The 20,733-nt window shown below is 41.7% G+C and overlaps 3 protein-coding genes across 4 annotated transcripts in view; 2 read left to right on the forward strand and 1 right to left on the reverse strand.

Annotated features, from left to right (window-relative positions):
• The window catches only part of LOC112253404 (protein CC2D2B-like), a 14,728-nt gene extending 13,775 nt beyond the window's left edge, over positions 1-953 (forward strand). Inside the window, exon 25 of the mRNA XM_042323481.1 lies at positions 553-953. Coding sequence (XP_042179415.1) covers positions 553-750 — 198 coding nt within the window. The 3' untranslated portion in view covers positions 751-953. The remainder of the gene's footprint in view (positions 1-552) is intronic.
• LOC112252836 (protein CC2D2B) lies at positions 953-13,310 on the forward strand. The gene is made up of 9 exons (XM_024424490.2): positions 953-1,040; positions 1,151-1,360; positions 2,215-2,304; positions 2,498-2,611; positions 10,595-10,729; positions 11,188-11,301; positions 11,535-11,593; positions 11,712-11,889; positions 12,610-13,310. Exons 2-9 carry the CDS (start codon positions 1,349-1,351, stop codon positions 12,832-12,834), a joined length of 927 nt encoding a protein of 308 aa, XP_024280258.1. The 5' UTR covers positions 953-1,040; positions 1,151-1,348; the 3' UTR covers positions 12,835-13,310.
• ccnj (cyclin J) overlaps positions 13,290-20,733 on the reverse strand; it is a 20,921-nt gene continuing 13,477 nt past the window's right edge. For both annotated transcript variants that reach the window (XM_024424489.2, XM_024424488.2), the window contains 2 exons: positions 14,684-14,843; positions 13,290-14,387 (listed from right to left, as the gene is read on the reverse strand). In XM_024424489.2, coding sequence (XP_024280257.1) covers positions 14,027-14,387; positions 14,684-14,843 — 521 coding nt within the window. In that variant the 3' untranslated portion in view covers positions 13,290-14,026. The remainder of the gene's footprint in view (positions 14,388-14,683; positions 14,844-20,733) is intronic.

Raw genomic sequence — 20,733 nt, forward strand, 5'->3', positions numbered from 1 at the left:
CCCTTTTCTCTGGTGGGTAATCAGATTTAACCACAATATCTCTCACGTTTGTAGGTGTTTTAAAAACCATACGTGTGGGATATTTTTAAAAAAAGAAAAGAAAAAAAAAAGAAATACCTCGTGTTTCAGGAAGTGATGTCACTAAGTACTGCCCCTATATATAGGACCTTCCGCCCCCACCTGGGATATGGATGCCTGATGAAGACCTAAGGGTCGAAACGTTATAATTAAATATCACCTGGGAGCATGAGCGACAGTGTGCGGCGTTTTCCTTTCTGTTTTCCAAAGACATCAACTATACCAGTGTTGTATATGTAAAATGATTAAAGGTACAAGATACATGCACAAATATTCCTATATAGGTACAATTTCAAACATTCTAACACCTACCTTATCCGATTACTAAAAGTTTAAACGCTGAGGTAAAGAGTAATGCTCAGGCACTATTTAAAATAAAGGGTTCTTCAGATGAAAACGTTTCTTGGTTGAAACCTATCCCTCTGCAAAGAATCCTTTTGGAACCTTTTTATCTAAGAGTCAACTCTTTGATAGGTGTATGAGAAACTGACCATCTGTACCCCACCGACCCTACTGGGCTACATGTGGACAGGGGAAGACATGGTCAATGACCAGGGCGTAGAGATACCCGCGAGAAGAGATACCAGTTTCATGAATGTCTTCATCACTTTGGATCCAGCCATCTCTCTGAGTGATGACCAAACAGCAAAGGCAAATCATTTTCATGTTTAATACTGTTTCATTTTAAAGAGGTACTATGTTCTAAAAACCTCGTTGCCTTCAACTAAAAACACTTAAACTTTTATTTGATTCAGACGTTTGCTGTGGGAGATATTGATCGATTAAGATATGGAATATGATTACTCATTAATCAGTATCCATTCTTTTAAAGTGCTTATGTTTAATGTCATGACTACTGTGATTGATAACCAACTGTACAACTGCATCAGAACACACATCCATGGAAATGTACTATTTGCCCTTTTCACATTCAGTATGGTGACCAGAAGCCCCTTTGGCTGGTGAGTAATCAGTCCAATTTTGTATTGCTTAGCCTAAATGATAAGTCACCCTTTTCCATGCACTGCTGCTGCTCCTACAGAATTCTGTGTTTGCATCCGTCTCCGCGTAGTTTTCCACAGACGAGGATGAGGACTTGCTGAACTTGACCTATGAGTATGAGAAGCAGTGTAAGGTGGCGGCAGGCCGGGTGAAGAAGCGAGTCATAACCACAGTGATAAATAGTGAGGGGAGGCTTGTCCTGGCACACCGGTTCTTCAAGCCACTTCCTCCTCCACAGGAAGTTGTACTGGACACCCCCGACAATAGCATGTCTGTTCTCGTAAGGCTCCAACATAACTAGATCTGGGTTCAAATACTATTTGAAATCCTTTCAAAACACTGAGCGTTTGCTTTAGTCTGCCTGGAGAGCCAGATGGGTGGATTTTTTTTTTTTTTTTTTTAACTTTTATAGAAAAACTCAATCAAGCCTAGCGAAAGTATTTCAAATGATTTCAAATAGTATTTGAACCCAGGTCTGACCATAACATCACAATCATTAGAATGATTCAACCCATAAGGTTAATGTCTGAAATATATATAAACAACATGGAATCATAATGAAAGCACAGTTGTATTCATTCTTTGGGAGTTGTACTTATTTGGAGTTGTTTGGATGGAACTCAGTTCATTTGTTTATATGCATTACATTAAAGGGCAATTCCGCCACTTTTCAACCTCATATTCATCATCTCCAGCACCAAACCAGTCTGTCTGCATATGTGAAAACAGCGTGTTTCTATGATCTGTGGTTAAAAAGATAAGAATAAAGGGCCTAATAAAATGCTTCTCTGTGACAAAGGATGGATAGATAAAAAGTGTTTTTTAAATTGCGATTTTCAAAACCTGCAACGAGTTTCTAGCCCAAGGGAGGGTATTTTGTTGTTCCCCACATCACCGCAAATCTCATAGTGTTTGAAAATCTGTTTTTAAAATGTTTTAACATTTGATGTTATCGGGTAGAACTTTTTAAATGTATATTTATTTCCTAAGAAAAACTGAATTACACCGTTTTCACATATGTTGACACTGGTATTGTGCTGGAGATAATGAAAATTAAGTTGAAAAGAGGTGGAGTTGCCCTTTATTTGATTACTATGTTGTGCTCTTAAAAATGTTTTGCTCTGTGTAACCCAGGAGAGGGTGGCAGCTTTTGTGTCCCTGATTCCCACCTTGTCCTTCCCATCGGACGTTGGTGACAGTGGGGACATGTGGCTCACCTCAGAGGTAAACAAAACAGACCATGTTGTAGACTGAACATTTTGTTTCACAGAGCCAAGACTTAAAACATCACTTATGTTCAGCAGATATTAAATACCAAGAAAAATACCAATAATCATCAACATAGTTTGGTCAGCTTGTTGTTAACCCAGTGGTGCCTTTCTCATTATTTATTGCACACCTTTGCTATACACAATAGCAATGCTTGGAGCTGGCTATGGGAAACCATATCAGTTTGGCAGTTCTGCTGTGCAACTTCTTTCATGACCTGACGGTAAATGGGTGGCTTCTCCTGGGAACATCTGTCATAGAGGTAACAATTGACATGTGCTGTTTAATGTACATTGCCTTCAGAAAGTATTCACACGCCTTGACCTTTTCCACATTTTGTTGTGTTACAAGGTGGGATTCAAATGGATTTGTTGTTTTTTTGTCAATAATCGACACAAAATACTCTATAATGTCAAAGTGGAAGAAAAATACAAAAATGTGTATAAAAATTAAAACATGAAAAATAAAACACTAATATACAGTGGGGCAAAAAAGTATTTAGTCAGCCACTAATTGTGCAAGTTCTCCCACTTAAAAAGATGAGAGAGGCCTGTAATTTTCATCATAGGTACACTTCAACTATGACAGACAAGATGAGAGAGAAAAGAAATCCAGAAAATCACATTGTAGGATTTTTAATGAATTTATTTGCAAATTATGGTGGAAAATAAGTATTTGGTCAATAGCAAAAGTTTATCTCAATACTTCGTTATATACCCTTTGTTGGCAATGACAGAGGTCAAACGTTTTCTGTAAGTCTTCACAAGGTTTTCACACACTGTTGCTGGTATTTTGGCCCATTCCTCCATGCAGATCTCCTCTAGAGCAGTAATGTTTTGGGGCTGTTGCTGGGCAACACGGACTTACAACTCCCTCCAAAGATTTTCTATGGGGTTGAGATCTGGAGACTGGCTAGGCCACTCCAGGACCTTGAAATGCTTCTTACGAAGCCACTCCTTCGTTGCCCAGGCGGTGTGTTTGGGATCATTGTCATGCTGAAAGACCCAGCCACGTTTCATCTTCAATGCCCTTGCTGATGGTAGGCTTTGTTACTTTGGTCCCAGCTCTCTGCAGGTCATTCATTAGGTCCCCCCCGTGTGGTTCTGGGATTTTTGCTCACCGTTCTTGTGAGCGTTTTGACCCCACGGGGTGAGATCTTGCGTGGAACCCCAGATCGAGGGAGATTATCAGTGGTCTTGTATATCTTCCATTTCCTAATAATTGCTTCCACAGTTTATTTCTTCAAACCAAGCTGCTTACCTATTGCAGATTCAGTCTGGTGCAGGTCTACAATTTTGTTTCTGGTGTCCTTTGACAGCTCTTTGGTCTTGGCCATAGTGGAGTTTGGAGTGTGACTGTTTGAGGTTGTGGACAGGTGTCTTTTATACTGATAACAAGTTCAAACAGGTGCCATTAATACAGAGGAGCCTCTTAAAGAAGAAGTTACAGGTTTGTGAGAGCCAGAAATCTTGCTTGTTTGTAGGTGACCAAATGCTTAATTTCCACCATAATTTGCAAATAAATTCATTAAAAATCCTACAATGTGATTTTCAGGATTTCTTTTCTCATTTTGTCTGTCATAGTTGAAGTGTACCTATGATGAAAATTACAGGCCTCTCTCATCTTTTTAAGTCTTTAAGTTTAATTACTCCAAGGTGGCATAGCAGTTCAGACGTCTTTTGTCCTCGTCTTGTCGTGTCCTGTATATATATATATATATATATATATATATTTACAACTTTTTCACATACATTTTATTTTTATTTTCCATCAACTCATCTTCAAAACACTCTCCTGCAACCCGCCTCACCAATTTATATTTTTAAAAAGTATTATTTACCTCAAATCTGTAATCCTCCAAGAAGCTAGCCGGAAACTCCAAGAAGCTAGCCTGAAACTAGCCAGAAGCTAATCCAGAAGCTAATCAGAAGCTAGTTGGCTTCTTTACTGGCAAATCGTTAGTATTCAGCTAACCACGGTTTGTGGTCATCAGCTATCCTTTAGCTCGAAAATCTATCGCCAGTTCTGTACGGCGCAGCGCGGCTCGGAGCGGAACATACCGGACCAATTTTTCTCTCCATGTCCCTGGATTTCGACTGCTCTCTGGACATTCATACCCGGATCTCACAGCTAGCTAGCTGCTATCCGTGTGACTATCGGCCTTCGTCGATTCCGGAGCAAACATCAATTATTCCGGTGCTAGCCAGCTCCGTCAATCACTCCTGAGTTCCATCAATCACTCCTGGGCTGCAGTCACCTATCCGGACCCGTTTTACTGCCTACGCGGAGCCCCACCGGGCCTTCACAACTGGACTGCCGACGTTATCTACCCGAAGGAGATCCGGCTGGCTCCTCCGTCGCGACGTTACCTGAACGCCCTTCTGCGGCCTGCTAACCGTTAGCTGTCTTACCGGCTGCTATCTGAATAGACAATCGGACAATTTATTTATTTGTATTATTATTATGTTTTCTTCTTGGGCCTCTATAACTATATATATTGTTTTTATTTTTGTTGTTGTTGTGTGATTTGGATTAATCCCCTCTACCACACGGAACCCCACTAATCTACTGACGGAACGCAAGAGGTGGCTAACTACAGTCTCCATCCTATGCTAGCTTGCTACCGATGGCCTGGCTAGCTGTCTAAATCGCCGTGACCCCCAACCAACCTCTCCACTCACTGGACCCTTTTGATCACTCGACTAAGCATGCCTCTCCTTAATGTCAATATGTCTTGTCCATTGCTGTTCTGGTTAGTGTTTATTGGCTTATTTCACTGTAGAGCCTCTAGTCCTGCTCACTATACCTTATCCAACCTATTAGTTCCACCACCCACACATGCAATGACATCTCCTGGTTTCAATGATGTTTCTAGAGACAATATCTCTCTCTTCATCACTCAATACCTAGGTTTACCTCCACTGTATTCACATACTACCATACCTTTGTCTGTACATTATACCTTGATGCTATTTTACCGCCCCCAGAAACCTCCTTTTACTCTATGTTCCAGACGACCAATTCTCATAGCTTTTAGCCGTACCCTTATTCTACTCCTCCTATGTTCCTCTGGCGATGTAGAGGTGAATCCAGGCCCTGCAGTGCCTAGCTCCACTCCTATTCCCCAGGCGCTCTCTTTTGACGACTTCTGTAACCGTAATAGCCTTGGTTTCATGCATGTTAACATTAGAAGCCTCCTCCCTAAGTTTGTTCTATTCACTGCTTTAGCACACTCTGCCAACCCGGATGTTCTAGCTGTGTCTGAATCCTGGCTTAGGAAGACCACCAAAAATTCAGAAATTTTAATTCCAAACTACAACATTTTCAGACAAGATAGAACTGCCAAAGGGGGCGGTGTTGCAATCTACTGCAAAGATAGCCTGCAGAGTTCTGTCCTACTATCCAGGTCTGTACCCAAACAATTTGAACTTCTACTTTTAAAAATCCACCTCTCTAAAAACAAGTCTCTCACTGTTGCCGCCTGCTATAGACCACCCTCTGCCCCCAGCTGTGCTCTGGACACCATATGTGAACTGATTGCCCCCCATCTATCTTCAGAGTTCGTGCTGCTAGGCGACCTAAACTGGAACATGCTTAACACCCCAGCCATCCTACAATCTAAACTTGATGCCCTCAATCTCACACAAATTATCAATGAACCTACCAGGTACCTCCCCAAAGCCTTAAACACAGGCACCCTCATAGATATCATCCTAACCAACTTCCCCTCTAAATACACCTCTGCTGTCTTCAACCAAGATCTCAGCGATCACTGCCTCATTGCCTGCATCTGTAATGGGTCAGCGGTCAAACGACCTCCACTCATCACTGTAAAACGCTCCCTGAAACACTTCTGCGAGCAGGCCTTTCTAATCGACCTGGCCGGGGTATCCTGGAAGGATATTGATCTCATCCCGTCAGTAGAGGATGCCTGGATATTTTTTTTTTAAATGCCTTCCTAACCATCTTAAATAAACATGCCCCATTCAAGAAATTTAGAACCAGGAACAGATATAGCCCTTGGTTCTCCCCAGACCTGACTGCCCTTAACCAACACAAAAACATCCTATGGCGTTCTGCATTAGCATCGAACAGCCCCCGTGATATGCAGCTGTTCAGGGAAGCTAGAAACCATTATACACAGGCAGTTAGAAAAGCCAAAGCTAGCTTTTTCAAGCAGAAATTTGCTTCCTGCAACACTAACTCAAAAAAGTTCTGGAACACTGTAAAGTCCATGGAGAATAAGAACACCTCCTCCCAGCTGCCCACTGCACTGAAGATAGGAAACACTGTCACCACTGATAAATCCACCATAATTGAGAATTTCAATAAGCATTTTTCTATGGCTGGCCATGCTTTCCACCTGGCTACTCCTACCCCGGTCAACAGCACTGCACCCCCAACAGCAACTCCTTCTCCCAAATCCATTCAGCTGATGTTCTGAAAGAGCTGCAAAATCTGGACCCCTACAAATCAGCCGGGCTAGACAATCTGGACCCTTTCTTTCTAAAATTATCTGACAAAATTGTTGCCACCCCTATTACTAGCCTGTTCAACCTCTCTTTCGTGTCGTCTGAGATTCCCAAAGATTGGAAAGCAGCTGCGGTCATCCCCCTCTTCAAAGGGGGGGACACTCTTGACCCAAACTGCTACAGACCTATATCTATCCTACCGTGCCTTTCTAAGGTCTTCGAAAGCCAAGTCAACAAACAGATTACCGACCATTTCGAATCTCACCATACCTTCTCTGCTATGCAATCTGGTTTCAGAGCTGGTCATGGGTGCACCTCAGCCACGCTCAAGGTCCTAAACGATATCTTAACCGCCATCGATAAGAAACATTACTGTGCAGCCGTATTCATTGATCTGGCCAAGGCTTTCGACTCTGTCAATCACCACATCCTCATCGGCAGACTCGACAGCCTTGGTTTCTCAAATGATTGCCTCGCCTGGTTCACCAACTACTTCTCTGATAGAGTTCAGTGTGTCAAATCGGAGGGTCTGCTGTCCGGACCTCTGGCAGTCTCTATGGGGGTGCCACAGGGTTCAATTCTTGGACCGACTCTCTTCTCTGTATACATCAATGAGGTCGCTCTTGCTGCTGGTGAGTCTCTGATCCACCTCTATGCAGACGACACCATTCTGTATACTTCCGGCCCTTCTTTGGACACTGTGTTAACAACCCTCCAGGCAAGCTTCAATGCCATACAACTCTCCTTCCGTGGCTTCCAATTGCTCTTAAATACAAGTAAAACTAAATGCATGCTCTTCAACCGATCGCTACCTGCACCTACCCGCCTGTCCAACATCACTACTCTGGACGGCTCTGACTTAGAATACGTGGACAACTACAAATACTTAGGTGTCTGGTTAGACTGTAAACTCTCCTTCCAGACCCATATCAAACATCTCCAATCCAAAGTTAAATCTAGAATTGGCTTCCTATTTCGCAAGAAAGCATCCTTCACTCATGCTGCCAAACATACCCTTGTAAAACTGACCATCCTACCAATCCTCGACTTTGGCGATGTCATTTACAAAATAGCCTCCAATACCCTACTCAACAAAATTGGATGCAGTCTATCACAGTGCAATCCGTTTTGTCACCAAAGCCCCATATACTACCCACCATTGCGACCTGTACGCTCTCGTTGGCTGGCCCTCGCTTCATACTCGTCGCCAAACCCACTGGCTCCATGTCATCTACAAGACCCTGCTAGGTAAAGTCCCCCCTTATCTCAGCTCGCTGGTCACCATAGCATCTCCCACCTGTAGCACACGCTCCAGCAGGTATCTCTCTAGTCACCCCCAAACCAATTCTTTCTTTGGCCACCTCTCCTTCCAGTTCTCTGCTGCCAATGACTGGAACGAACTACAAAAATCTCTGAAACTGGAAACACTTATCTCCCTCACTAGCTTTAAGCACCAACTGTCAGAGCAGCTCACAGATTACTGCACCTGTACATAGCCCACCTATAATTTAGCCCAAACAACTACCTCTTTCCCAACTGTATTTAATTTTTATTTATTTATTTATTTTGCTCCTTTGCACCCCATTATTTTTATTTCTACTTTGTACATTCTTCCATTGCAAAACTACCATTCCAGTGTTTTACTTGCTATATTGTATTTACTTTTCCACCATGGCCTTTTTTGCCTTTACCTCCCTTCTCACCTCATTTGCTCACATTGTATATAGACTTGTTTATACTGTATTATTGACTGTATGTTTGTTTTACTCCATGTGTAACTCTGTGTCGTTGTATCTGTCGAACTGCTTTGCTTTATCTTGGCCAGGTCGCAATTGTAAATGAGAACCTGTTCTCAACTTGCCTACCTGGTTAAATAAAGGTCAAATAAATAAAAAATAAAGTGGGAGAACTTGCACAATTGGTGGCTGACTAAATACTTTTTTGCCTCACTGTATATTGATTAGATAAGTATTCAACTCCCTGAGTCAATATATGTTAGAATCACCTTTGGCAGCGATTAAAGTGGTGAGTCTCTAAGAGCTTTGTACACCTGGATTGTACAATATTTGCACATTATTATGAAAACAATTATTCAAGCTCTGTCAAGTTGGTTGTTGATCATTGCTAGACAGCCATTTAAGTTTTGCCATAGATTTTCAAGCCGATTTAAGTCAAACTGTAACTAGGCCACTCGGGAACATTTCTTGTCGTCTTGGTAAGCAACTCCAGTATATATTTGGGCTTGAGTTTTAGGTTATTGTCCTGCTGAAAGTTGAATTTGTCTCCCAGTGTCTGTTGGAAAGCAGACTGAACCAGGTTTTCCTCTAGGATTTTGCCTGAGCTTAGCTCTATTCAGTCTATTTTTATCCTAAAAAACTGCAGTACCTCATCCTTGCCGATGACAAGGATACCCAGAACATGATACAACTACCACCATGCTTGAAAATATGAAGAGTGGTACTCAGGGATGTGTTGTGTAAGATTTGCAACAAACATAACGCTTTGTACTCAGGACATAAAGTTCATTTCTTTACCAAATTTCTTAGCAGTTTCACTTTAGGCCCTTATTGCAAATAGGATGCATGTTTTGGAATATGTTTTATTCTGTACAGGCTTCCTTCTTTTCACTCAGTCATTTAGGTTAGTATTGTGCAGTAATTACAATGTTTTTGATCAATCCTCAGTTGTCCTATCACAGCCATTAAACTCCAACTGTTTTAATGTCACCCTTCGCCTCATGGTGAAATCCCAGAGCGGTTTCCTTCCTCTCTGTTAGGAAAGACACCTGTATCTTTGTAGTGACTGGGTCACTATCCGAAGTGTAGTGAATAACTTCACCATGCTCAAAGGGATATTCAATGTCTGCTTTTTATTATTTCTACCAATAGGTGCCCTTTGCTAGGCATTGGAAAAGCTCCCTTCTCTTTGTGGTTGAATCTGTGTTTGAAATGCACTGCTCGACTGAGAGACCTTACAGTTAACTGTATGTGTGGGGTACAGAGAGGATGTAGTCATTCAGAAATGATGTTAAACACACAGTGAGAGTCCATGCAACATATGTGACTTGTTTAATACATTTTCTGTTGTGTGCCCTGATGAACACAATCCTGCTCTCGTACAATGGGGAGGGTGTAATATTTCCACGAGAAGACAAACAAAACCGTGTTTGCCCTATGACTTTTTTTTTTTTTTAGCAACTGTGGCAAAGGTAGAGGGAGAAGGTGACTGAGGTCACTTCTGGTAACTTTTTCAAAAGGACATTCTACTCCTAAATAAATGAAAATACAATTATGCTGACATCTGAAATATAACAGGGAAATAACCTGAAGACCAACTGATGCAGCATAGCGGCTTTAAATAAATGGGCTGAAGAAGCATGGGGTTGCCCATGCACATTCTTACTCCTGAACGTATTTAGGCTTGCCGTAACAAATTGAATACTTAGACTCAAGACATTTCAGCTTTTCATATCTAATTAATTTGTCTAACAACATAATTCCACTTTGACATTATGGGGTATTGTATGTTTAGGCCAGTGACCCATCTCAATTTAATCCATTTAAAGTCCAGGCTGTAATATGGCAAAATGTGGAAAAAGTCAAGGGGTGTGAATACTTTCTGAAAGCACTGTATACATAAAAAAAACAATGCACTCCCATCCAAATCAATGTATTTGCGAGTCAGCTGAGAAAATAGACTACACCTTTAGTGCAGTGTATTTAATTGTATTTGTTGAGGGCAACACAGTAGCATTCATGTTTGTTTTTTTTCAGGGAGAGACCGCCTATGTCCTTACTCAAGAGAACACTTGGTTTGTGTTATGGAACCCCAGAGATGGGAAGCACTACCAGTCATACGACTCCTTCTGTCCTCTAAAGACTGTCGACTGTCTGGTCAATGGTGAAAATGTAAGCGTGGAGTCCATGGACATGGATACCCCTCAGTGTGTTTAATTTATGTCATCCACTCAGGATTATGTGTACGTGAGTTTAGTCAAAACAGATGGCAAATCAATAACTCCGTCCCAAAGTCCACTTCCCAACTGCTGTTCTTTGTCACTGCCCATGCTGTTTACTATGCTATTGTGGTGACACTGTGTTCTACCAGTTATTTTATATGTTAGTATCACAAGACTGTGTTGTGACCTATAAAGAAATCACTGTCGGTGATTGATACGGCGAGATCATTATACCATCACGTGTGCATTCTATGCAAGTCTCGTTCACCAGCTGTGTGGTGCTCGAAAACTGTTGAAAGGGATCCTCGTCTTCAGCCGCTATCTTGACTAGATCTTAAAAAAAGGTTTTAGGTGATGTGTCCATTGACCATAAATGTCATGTGCTTGATCTGACTGGATGTCTCACAGGTGTGGTTCCATCTCCAACCAACAAGAAAGATGCCCATCACTTTTGACGTATCAAATAATGCCACATGGAAACCCTTACTCCCCAAAGGATTCAACTCGGACTCATCCTCAACGGTATTTCTAACCTAGTTTGTTTTTTTGCTGCTGTAGTGTTAAAAGATAAGATACGTAAAATGTAAGATACGGTTCCAAACATAAGAGGTAGGTTTTCCCTCATTGAGAATTAGTGACAGTAGTGAAATATTTGAAAGTAGGTCATATTTGAAGAACACAACTTACTACTTATATTGAGTCAACTATGTACAGTGAATTAAAAACTGCTCAATGCTAACTGTCAAATTTTACAGCCAACAGAAATTAAATACCGTCCCCCTCAAATAGATTTGGTCAATCACCTTCAAAGAAGGTACGTTAATATGGATTCTATATTTAAGGCTATGTATTGCTTTCATCTTAGTGAAATGCAGGACAATTTCATTTATGGTCTTGTCTGTCCCATCCATGAATTTCATTCTTCAACACAGGCTGGAGATGAAACTGAAAAGTTGTGTGATGGAATGGAGAAGCCCCCACCCGACACGCTGGAGCCCCCGCTGTGCAGCCATGCTCTCGGAGGTCATGCAGAAGCTTGAGAAGAACCCAGCTTCTGACACAATAGCGCTAGAGATAGACAGGCTGCTGGACACCATGAAGGATTACAAGGTGAAATAGGCCTACCCGTAACCCTCTTTAATATGAAAAGGGGAAATCAGTGGATAGTATTTATTATGGACCAAATGGATTGAAAACAGGAAGGGACTACCTGGACTAGTCCAATAAAAAGCTTATTTAATATTCTGTGTGTCCTGATGAACAACCCTGCTCTCGTACAATGGGGAGGGTTTGATGTTTGAGATTGTCCTCAAATTTGATAGAAAACACAGGACTTCAGAATAAAAATAGGTGTATACTGTTGTAAGACTTGCTACATGACTAATAACAGTGACCATTATTGGGTATAATATCACCCCCCCAAAAAATTGATAATTTTTTTTTTTTTTTTTAAATCTTCCTTTTTCTAATGTTTTAACTCCCCTATAATTTATTTCAGCAGCGGTGGCAAAGGTAGCGGGAGAAGGTCACTTAAGGATATTTTACTCCAAAATGAATCAAAATTGTATTGACACCATCTGAAATATAATTTTCCCTTTAAAAGCATAACCTGTAGCCCAACTGATAAAGAATAGCGCCTTTCAATAAATATGAAAAGGCATGGGGTTGCCCATCATTTACTTAATTGAAATAACCCCAAAAGATAATGCATAAAATGCTACTTACTACAAATAAAACGTTGTAATTTGTCCCGCTGTTCTTTCAAGCACATCTCGGCAGAAAGATACAAATAAACTATAGGGGAAACACTGATTAACTGTGTGTTTTTAGGTGACTGGTTTCCCCATTCATATGGCCTACCAAGACATGAGCACAGTGATCGAGGCGGTCTACAACACCAGAATCCACAGCACTGAGATCCCTGGGACAGAGTTTGCTCTCTCCACCTACATCCACCCATACCCCAACCACATCCTGTCAGTGTGGATATTCCTGGCAACGCTGGTCAAACACCAGCATGGCGTGTTCTATGTTCCTTCAGTACACAAGCACTGAGACATCCTGGTTGTGTTCATTAGGCACCAAATGGAACGAAACTGACAAAAATGGGGAGGGACTACCTAAAACCCTTTTTATGGTATACTTTTTTTTGCATGCCCGTATGTACAAAATCTCTGCCTTTCAGGGTCAGCTTTTCCTAGTCGTTTTTCTACTGTGGGGAAAGGAATGCAGAGCGATTCAGACCAAGTGATTGAATCCACAAACCTGTACATAGCAAATTAATGGAAATGCTTCACAATAAAATTGTCCATAAATATGCCAGCAACATGAACCTATATTTGTTAAACCCTTGATTAGCACATATCCGGTATGTTTTCAAGTTCACAATATGGTTGTTTGTTGATGTTTGTTGATGTATGCATAAAGCCTTATAGGCTAATTGATATACATACTACTGGCATTAGCAGAATGCCAATAATATGATGCATAATTAAAAAATAAACCAGAAGTACAACTGACAGGCATTTTATTTAAAAGTACCATATTAGAAGTACACAGCACTCGCTGCCATTCCGCATGCACAGGAAGGTGTTGACATGACACATTCCCTTCCAAATTAGTGCTCGAAACACAAAACAACAATGAAAACTAGACTTCCTGAACATTGCAGAGAGCACCGTTCAAGAGCAAAGGTCAACGTTAACATTTGAGGTAGCTTCTGGCAGAGTGATGCGGGTTCCTCTATCAAACTACAAAAGTAATCCCTCGAGTTCAATACTGATATAAGATTCCCATTATTACTCATGGCGCCAGGGAATGAAAAGAGAACATACATTCAATGCTTCTGAGGTATCTTAGCTTAAATAAATGCAGCACAGTCTCTTGTCTATAGTGCAATTAAATTATAGCTAATGCAGAGTGTTGGGAAAACAACCCTTTGCACATGACAACCATGCTTGGTGATAACTCAATCATATTGGTTTTGAAAAGAACACACCTTCGGCAGGTTAGCACCGGAATGATACATGACAAATAACTATATTGCACATTTGTGGACTATTATATTGCACATCTTAACATAGAAGAAAGTGCTTAAATCGCATCATAACTTCTCGAATTAAAAAAAAAAAAAAAAAAACATACCTGGTCCTGCTAATTAGTCTAATCCAAAGAGACGACATACCCATCCAGTCGCTCGCACTTTTACTTCCCATACTGTCATAGCTCTACCTTGGAGATCCAGCCATCACCTATCAAAACAGGGAGCAGCACAGGTATAGTGCATGTTGACCTGGTAGGCTCTGCTTGGAATGTTGGCCTTGCCATCCAGACCAGCAGAGATGGTCTGGGGGTGGCTGTGTGGCGGGGCACCAGGGCCCTGCAGGGTGGCAGAGTGGGATACGTAGGAGGCCGGGCCGTGGCCTGGGGCTAGGGCTAGGGAAGGCTGGAGGGCCTGCTGAGGGTACTGGATGCTGGTCTGGTGCAGGTACTGAGGCGGCATGGTGGTGGTTGTCTGGCAAGGGGTATGGTACCCAGTCTGGCCCGGCTGCTGACCGGGTGGCTGGCACGTCTGCTTGTTGGCCTCCTTCACGTCGCTGTCATGAGCACTGACAAAGAAAGACCAAAAGTGACATTCAAACAACCAACCTGTCAAGTCTGCAGCACAATTCTACAACCATGTTACTAAGATTATGGCAAGAGTTGACTTATTTTCTCAGGTTGCATCAAGGTCATTAGCCACCAAACGGAAGAAAACATAATGAAGAGAGAGAGGGACTCCCTGGACTTGCCGCCCCCCCAGTCGCGAAAAGTTTTTGATAAGGTGTGCCTTAATAAACACGGCCCTGGTGTTAGGCAGTATTTGTCAGCAGGGAAGAGAGGCCGGCTGAGGACAGACACTCACATGAGCATTTTTTCTACACAGGGGACAAGGTGATCCCAGCTGTATACGGTGAGGCGCTGAAGCTGAGATGGCCAGGAAGGGGATAGGCGCAGGATGATGCGAGAGGCTGCCACACAGGCAGCTGCCACCAGTGATGGGGCGAACCTCAGAAACACATGATCTGGAATAAGAGCAAGTCATTCATCATCACCATGTACTGCACCAGAATATTGTGCAACAAGGCTATCTGCGTCTTTAAGTGCAAAAGGTGACATTACGCTCTTGTTCTTCCTATAAAATTAAAATAAACATTTTCAGAAGGCAAACACTGGTTTGAAAAACCGGTTATGATTTACAAAAATAAAAAAGATGTGGATCCCCATTAGCTGTTGAAGAAAACAGAACATAAAACATTACATGAATGGACAAGAACAGCAACACTAGTACACATCGACCAAAGAACACCACAAAAAATACGAGAAAAATTAAGAAATTAGCAGGACTAATCTCAAATGTTCAAGTGCTTTGGTATGTACACACTTCTCTGTTGTAGCTAAAGAGAACAGTTAAAGAATAATGTGTGGGTGTGTGCTCCAATTATGTTCCTGGAGAGCTACCCTCCTGTAGGTTCACACCGACACCAGTTGTAACTAATCTGATTCAGTTGATCAAGCAGCTAATTATTTGAATCAGGTGTGCTAGATTAGGGATGGAGCAAAAACCCTCAAATCAAAATTGATTGGTCACATACACATGTTTAGCAGATGTTATTGAGTGTAGCGAAATGCTTGTGAAAAACAAGGACTACAAGCAAGGCGGCCCCCTCTGTCAGCGCCATCGTGGGTACCTACAGGACAGCATCTCTCCAGGAACAGAGCCCCCGGTCTCTAAACGAAAATAGACAACTTTACCAGTGTTAACTAGACCGAACCTGCGAAAAACAGGAAACGGGATAAAACGTTTACATGCCACAGTATCTTATCCAGGTTTCTCATAATCGGGACACAAGCTTTTAACATGAATAATAACGGGATATTGGTGTGCATGTAAAAAGTCAGTCTCTCCACTCTGAACTAGGAGAGACTGACATGCATGCTGTTGACATTGGCCCTCGGTCTACATTTGAGGCTAGACGTGGTGCTGTTCTTAGCCAGCTGCAGCTTTTCTAGGTCCTTTGACGCACCCGACCGATACAACTGGGCAGTAGTCAAGATGCAACAAATCCAGAGCTTGCAGGAGCTCTGCATTCACTGATCCTAATAGTCGTCCTATAAGCTTGTTAAGTAAATTATTGTATCTGTACATCAAGAATTATTTCTCATGTAATGGTCTGATAACTGGTTTCCAGCATGCATACAAAGGGCATTCTACGAGTACGGCCTTAGCACAAATGACAGATGATTGGTTAAAGAGTATAGATGACAGGAAGTTAGTTGGTGCAGTGTTGCTAGATTTCAGTGCTGCTTTTTATGTAATTGATCATGAACCGTTACTAGGTAAACTCAAATATTTTGGTTTCAAGTCTGCAGCTCTATCCTGGATGGAAAGCTATCTATCCAGGAGAAGGCATAAAGTGTTCTTTAAAATGGTAGCTTTTCAAACAGTAAAGATACTGTGGTGATCTTCAAGGAAGCTGCCTAGGCCCACTTCTCTACTCTAGCTTTACTAATGATTTACCTTCAGCAATGAACAAAGCAAGAGTGGTCATGTATGCTGATGACTCTACAGTGTATCGCGCAGCATCAGAATGTAATGAGCTAACAGATGTAATAAGCATTGAACTAAGAATGGTGTCGGAGTGGGTTGATATGAACAAATTGGCATTGAACATTTCTAAAACAAAATGGTTTGTATTTGGTTCAAGATCTATGCTTGCTGATGATCCCCAATTGAATTTGTCGATGAATAGAATGCATGTGGAATGCGGCAGGTAGCCTAGTGGTTAGAGCGTTGGGCCAATAACCATAAGGTTGCTGGATCGAATCCCCGAGCCGACAAAGTAAAAATCTGTCGTTCTACCCCTGAACAAGGCAGTTAGCCCACTGTTCCCCGGTAGGCCGTCAATGTAAATAAGAATTTGTTCTTAACTGAATTGCCTAGATTTTTAAAAAATGGAGGGGGAAAAAGTAGGGCAAGTGAGAGAAAAAAAAACTACTAGGAGTCATGTTGGAAACAGCTTTATCATGGTCAGAACACAGTCATTTAGATGGATAAGGGAATTGCAGTTACAAGAATGTTCAGAGTATGTAACATCTAGCACACTGAATCAGGTGATTCAATCCCTGGTCCTATTACACTTTGAGTCCTGTCCAGTTATATGGTCTCCTGCAGCAAAGAAAAAAAAGCTCAAAATTGCTCAAAACAGGGTTGCCAGATTAGCTCTTAATTTCTCTATCCGTATGAATATTATCCAAATGCATCAGAACCTCTCATGGCTTCACATTGAAAACAAATTCATATCCAGTCTTTGTATTTTCTTTCAGAATGTTATTATTATTATTATTTTTTTAAACAGTATTTTTCAGGCCAGTTAGTACATACTAGCAACATGCATAACCACCAGGGCAGCTAAGACAACCCAAGGCAAGGACAAATCGCCTTAAATCTACAGTTTTATAAAGAGTCACAGCTGAATGGAACTCTTTACCAATCCATATTTCTCAGGCAAAAAGTAAATCCACCGTAAAGGAAAAAAAGAAAACATCTAATGCAATAAACCATATGACTGGACAGGAAATAGAAAACATCAACTGAAATGTGTTTCCTGACAGGTATTTTAATTGTCTATTGTCTAATTGAATGTTTGTGGAGTCTTGATTTGTGGTTGTTTGTAATGTCTTGTTAATTGGTGTTGGACCCCAGGAAGCTTGGCTAGCGTTACAGCATTAGCTAATGGGGGTCCTAATAAAAATGAAATGACAAAATTACTTTTGTTTGCATGCATGAGTGTTAAAAAAGCAAAGCATCTATCAGACAGACCCCCCATCTTTACAACAATAGAATCAATATGCTTTGACCATGACAGTAACCAATCTAATATAACAAGAAGTTTAGTATCTTCTTGCTCAGCCACATTCATTACCAGATTCAGCTGAGGTCCAGTACCTTGGGGGTGTTTGGTACTAAATAATGCTTTTCGATCTGTTCAGGGCTAGTTTATTCCTAGCCACCTATTCTAAAATTGAACCCAACTCTTTAGGGCCGCAATGACTTCACTAGCTGGTGCTGACATGTGTAGTGTAACAGTAAAAAGGGCCTTGACAGCTCCCTTATGAAATACCACACTTGTGGTATACCACACATGTTTTACGTTAGAGAAGCTTCCAATAAAGAAAAGACCGTTCTATTAGATAATATCATGGATAGAGAGCCATGTTACGCCATCAATAATAAAAAGGTGGCACTAAAAGCTAACTACACAGCTCCCACAATCTTATCAGTATCACCAACTTTCAGTCATTTGTGTCAGTGCAGTCCATGTTTAGTGTCCTTCCCTAGAAGTGTGCTTAAAGTCAGTTAAAAATGGTTCACAGAGAAATGGCATTATATCTGGTCAAACAATCTTTTCCATAGGTTTGCTAAGAACTGGAAGCAAGCTGATTGTTAGGCTGTTAGAAGCCAGGAAAGGGAGCTTTAACATTTTTGGATAGCAGCATGACTTCCCTCCAGGTCTGTGAACAAACACTTCTCTAAAGATGTGGCAAAAAGGAGTGGCAACATCGTCCGCTATCATCCTCAGTATTTTTCAAAATGTATGTATACATTAGTTGAAGTCGGAAGTTTACATACACTTAGGTCGGAATCAACCACTCCACAAATGTCTTGTTAATTAACAAACTATAGTTTTGGCAAGTCGGTTAGGACATCTACTTTGTGCATGACAAGTCATTTATCCAACAATTGTTTAGATTATTTCACTGTATCACAATTGCAGTGGGTCAGAAGTTTACCTACACTAAATTGACTGCCTTTAAACAGCTTGGAAAATTACAGAAGATGTTATGGCTTTAGAAGCTTCTGATAGGCTAATTGACATAATTTGAGTCAATTGGTGGTGTACCTGTAGATGTATTTCAAGGCCTACCTTCAAACTATGTGCCTCTTTGCTTGACATCATAGGAAAATCTAAAGAAATCAGCAAAGACATCAGGAAAAAGAATTGTAGACCTCCACAAGTCTGGTTCATCCTTGGGAGCAATTTCCAAATGCCTGAAGGTACCACGTTCATCTGTACAAACAATAGTACGCAAGTACGAACACCATGGGACCACGTGTAACAGTTTAGCTTTCGTGCCTCTCCTCGCCCCAACCTGGGACCCTCTGCACACACCGATAACAGTCACCCACGAAGCATCGTTACCCATTGCGCCACAAAAGCCGCGGCCCTTGCAGAGCAAGGGGAACAACTACTTCAAGGTCTCAGAGCAAGTGACGTCACCGATTGAAACGCTATTAGCGTGCACCACCGCTAACTAGCTAGCCATTGCACATTGGTTACAAATGCAGCCGACATAGAACGCGTCTCCTTCCTGAGCGGTGTCTCAGAGAGATGAACGTACTTGTGCAAAAAGTGCAAATCAATCCCAGAACAGGAAACGGGTACAAAAGTATCTATATCCACAGCAAAGCGAGTCCTATAACGACATAACCTGAAAGGCCACTCAGCAAGGAAGAAGCCACTGCTCCAAAACCACCATAAAAAAGCCAGACTACGGTATGGAGAAATGTCCTCTGGTCTGATGAAACAAAAATAGAACTGTTTGGCCATAACAACCATTGTTATGTTTGGAGGAAAAAGGGGGAGGCTTGCAAGCTGAAGAACACCATCTCAACCGTGAAGCACAGGTGTGGCAGCATCATGTTGTGGTGGTGCTTTGCTGCAGGAGGGACTGGTGCACTTCACAAAATAGATGGCATCATGACGGAAATTATGTGGATATGTTAAAGCTTGGTCGCAAATGGGTCTTCCAAATGGATAATGACCCCAAGCACACTTCCAAAGTTGTGGCAAAATGGCAACAAAGTAAAAGTATTGGAGTGGCAATCAACAAAGCCCTGATCTGAATCCTATATAGAAAACGTGTAGGCAGACCTGAAAAAGGAGGCCTACAAACCTGACTCAGTTACACCAGCTCTGTCAGGAGGAATGGGCCAAAATTCACCCAGCTTATTGTGGGAAGGTTATGGAAGGCTACCCGAAACATTTGACTCAAGTTAAACAATTTAAGGGCAATGCTACCAAATACTAATTGAGTGCATGTAAACTTCTGACCCACTGGGAATGTGATGAAAGAAATAAAAGCTGAAATAAATTATTATTATTATTCTGACATTTGTCTTAAAATAACATTATCTAGGATTACATGTCAGGAATTGTGAACAGTTTAAATGCATTTGGCTAAGGTGCATGTAAACGTCCGACTTCAACTGGATGTGGACACCGCTTCACATTGGTGGATTCAGCCATTTCTGCCAAATCAGTTGCTAAGAGGTGTATGAAATCAAGCACACAGCCATACAATTGCCATAGACAAACATTCGCAGTAGAATGGCCTTATTGAAGATCTGTGACTTTCAACGTGGCACCGTCATAGGATGCCACATTTCTAACAAGTCAGTTCATCAAATGTCTACCCTGGTCAACCATAAGTGCTGTATTTGTGAAATGAAAATGTCTAGGAGCAACAGCGTCCCAGCCGCAAAGTGGTAGGCCACACAAGCTCACAGAACGGGACCGGCAAGTGCTGAAGCACGTAGCGTGTAAAAATAGTCTGTCCTAGGTTGCAACACTCACTACCGAGTTCCAAACTACCCCAGGAAGCAAGATAAGCAGAATAACTGTTCATCGGGAGCTCTATGAAATGGGTTTCCATAGCCGAGCAGCCGCACACAAGCCTAAGATCACCATGCACAATGCAAAGCATCGGCTGGAGTGATAAAGTTAGCCGCCATTGCATTCTGGAGCAGTGGAATCGCATTCTCTGGAGTGATGAATCACGCTTCACAATCTGGCAGTTCGATGGACAGATCTGGGTTTGGCGGATTACCAGGAGAATGCTACCTACCCGAAT

The sequence above is a fragment of the Oncorhynchus tshawytscha genome, linkage group LG06 (genome assembly GCF_018296145.1).
Source record: "Oncorhynchus tshawytscha isolate Ot180627B linkage group LG06, Otsh_v2.0, whole genome shotgun sequence".
Taxonomy (NCBI): domain Eukaryota; kingdom Metazoa; phylum Chordata; class Actinopteri; order Salmoniformes; family Salmonidae; genus Oncorhynchus; species Oncorhynchus tshawytscha.

Excerpts from the sequence above, each read along its gene's own strand:
- LOC112252836 (XM_024424490.2), top strand. Across the intron at positions 10,730-11,187 it reads GTCTGGTCAATGGTGAAAAT|GTGTGGTTCCATCTCCAACC; the intron begins GTAAGCGTGGAG and ends GATGTCTCACAG. Across the intron at positions 11,594-11,711 it reads GTCAATCACCTTCAAAGAAG|GCTGGAGATGAAACTGAAAA; the intron begins GTACGTTAATAT and ends TCTTCAACACAG.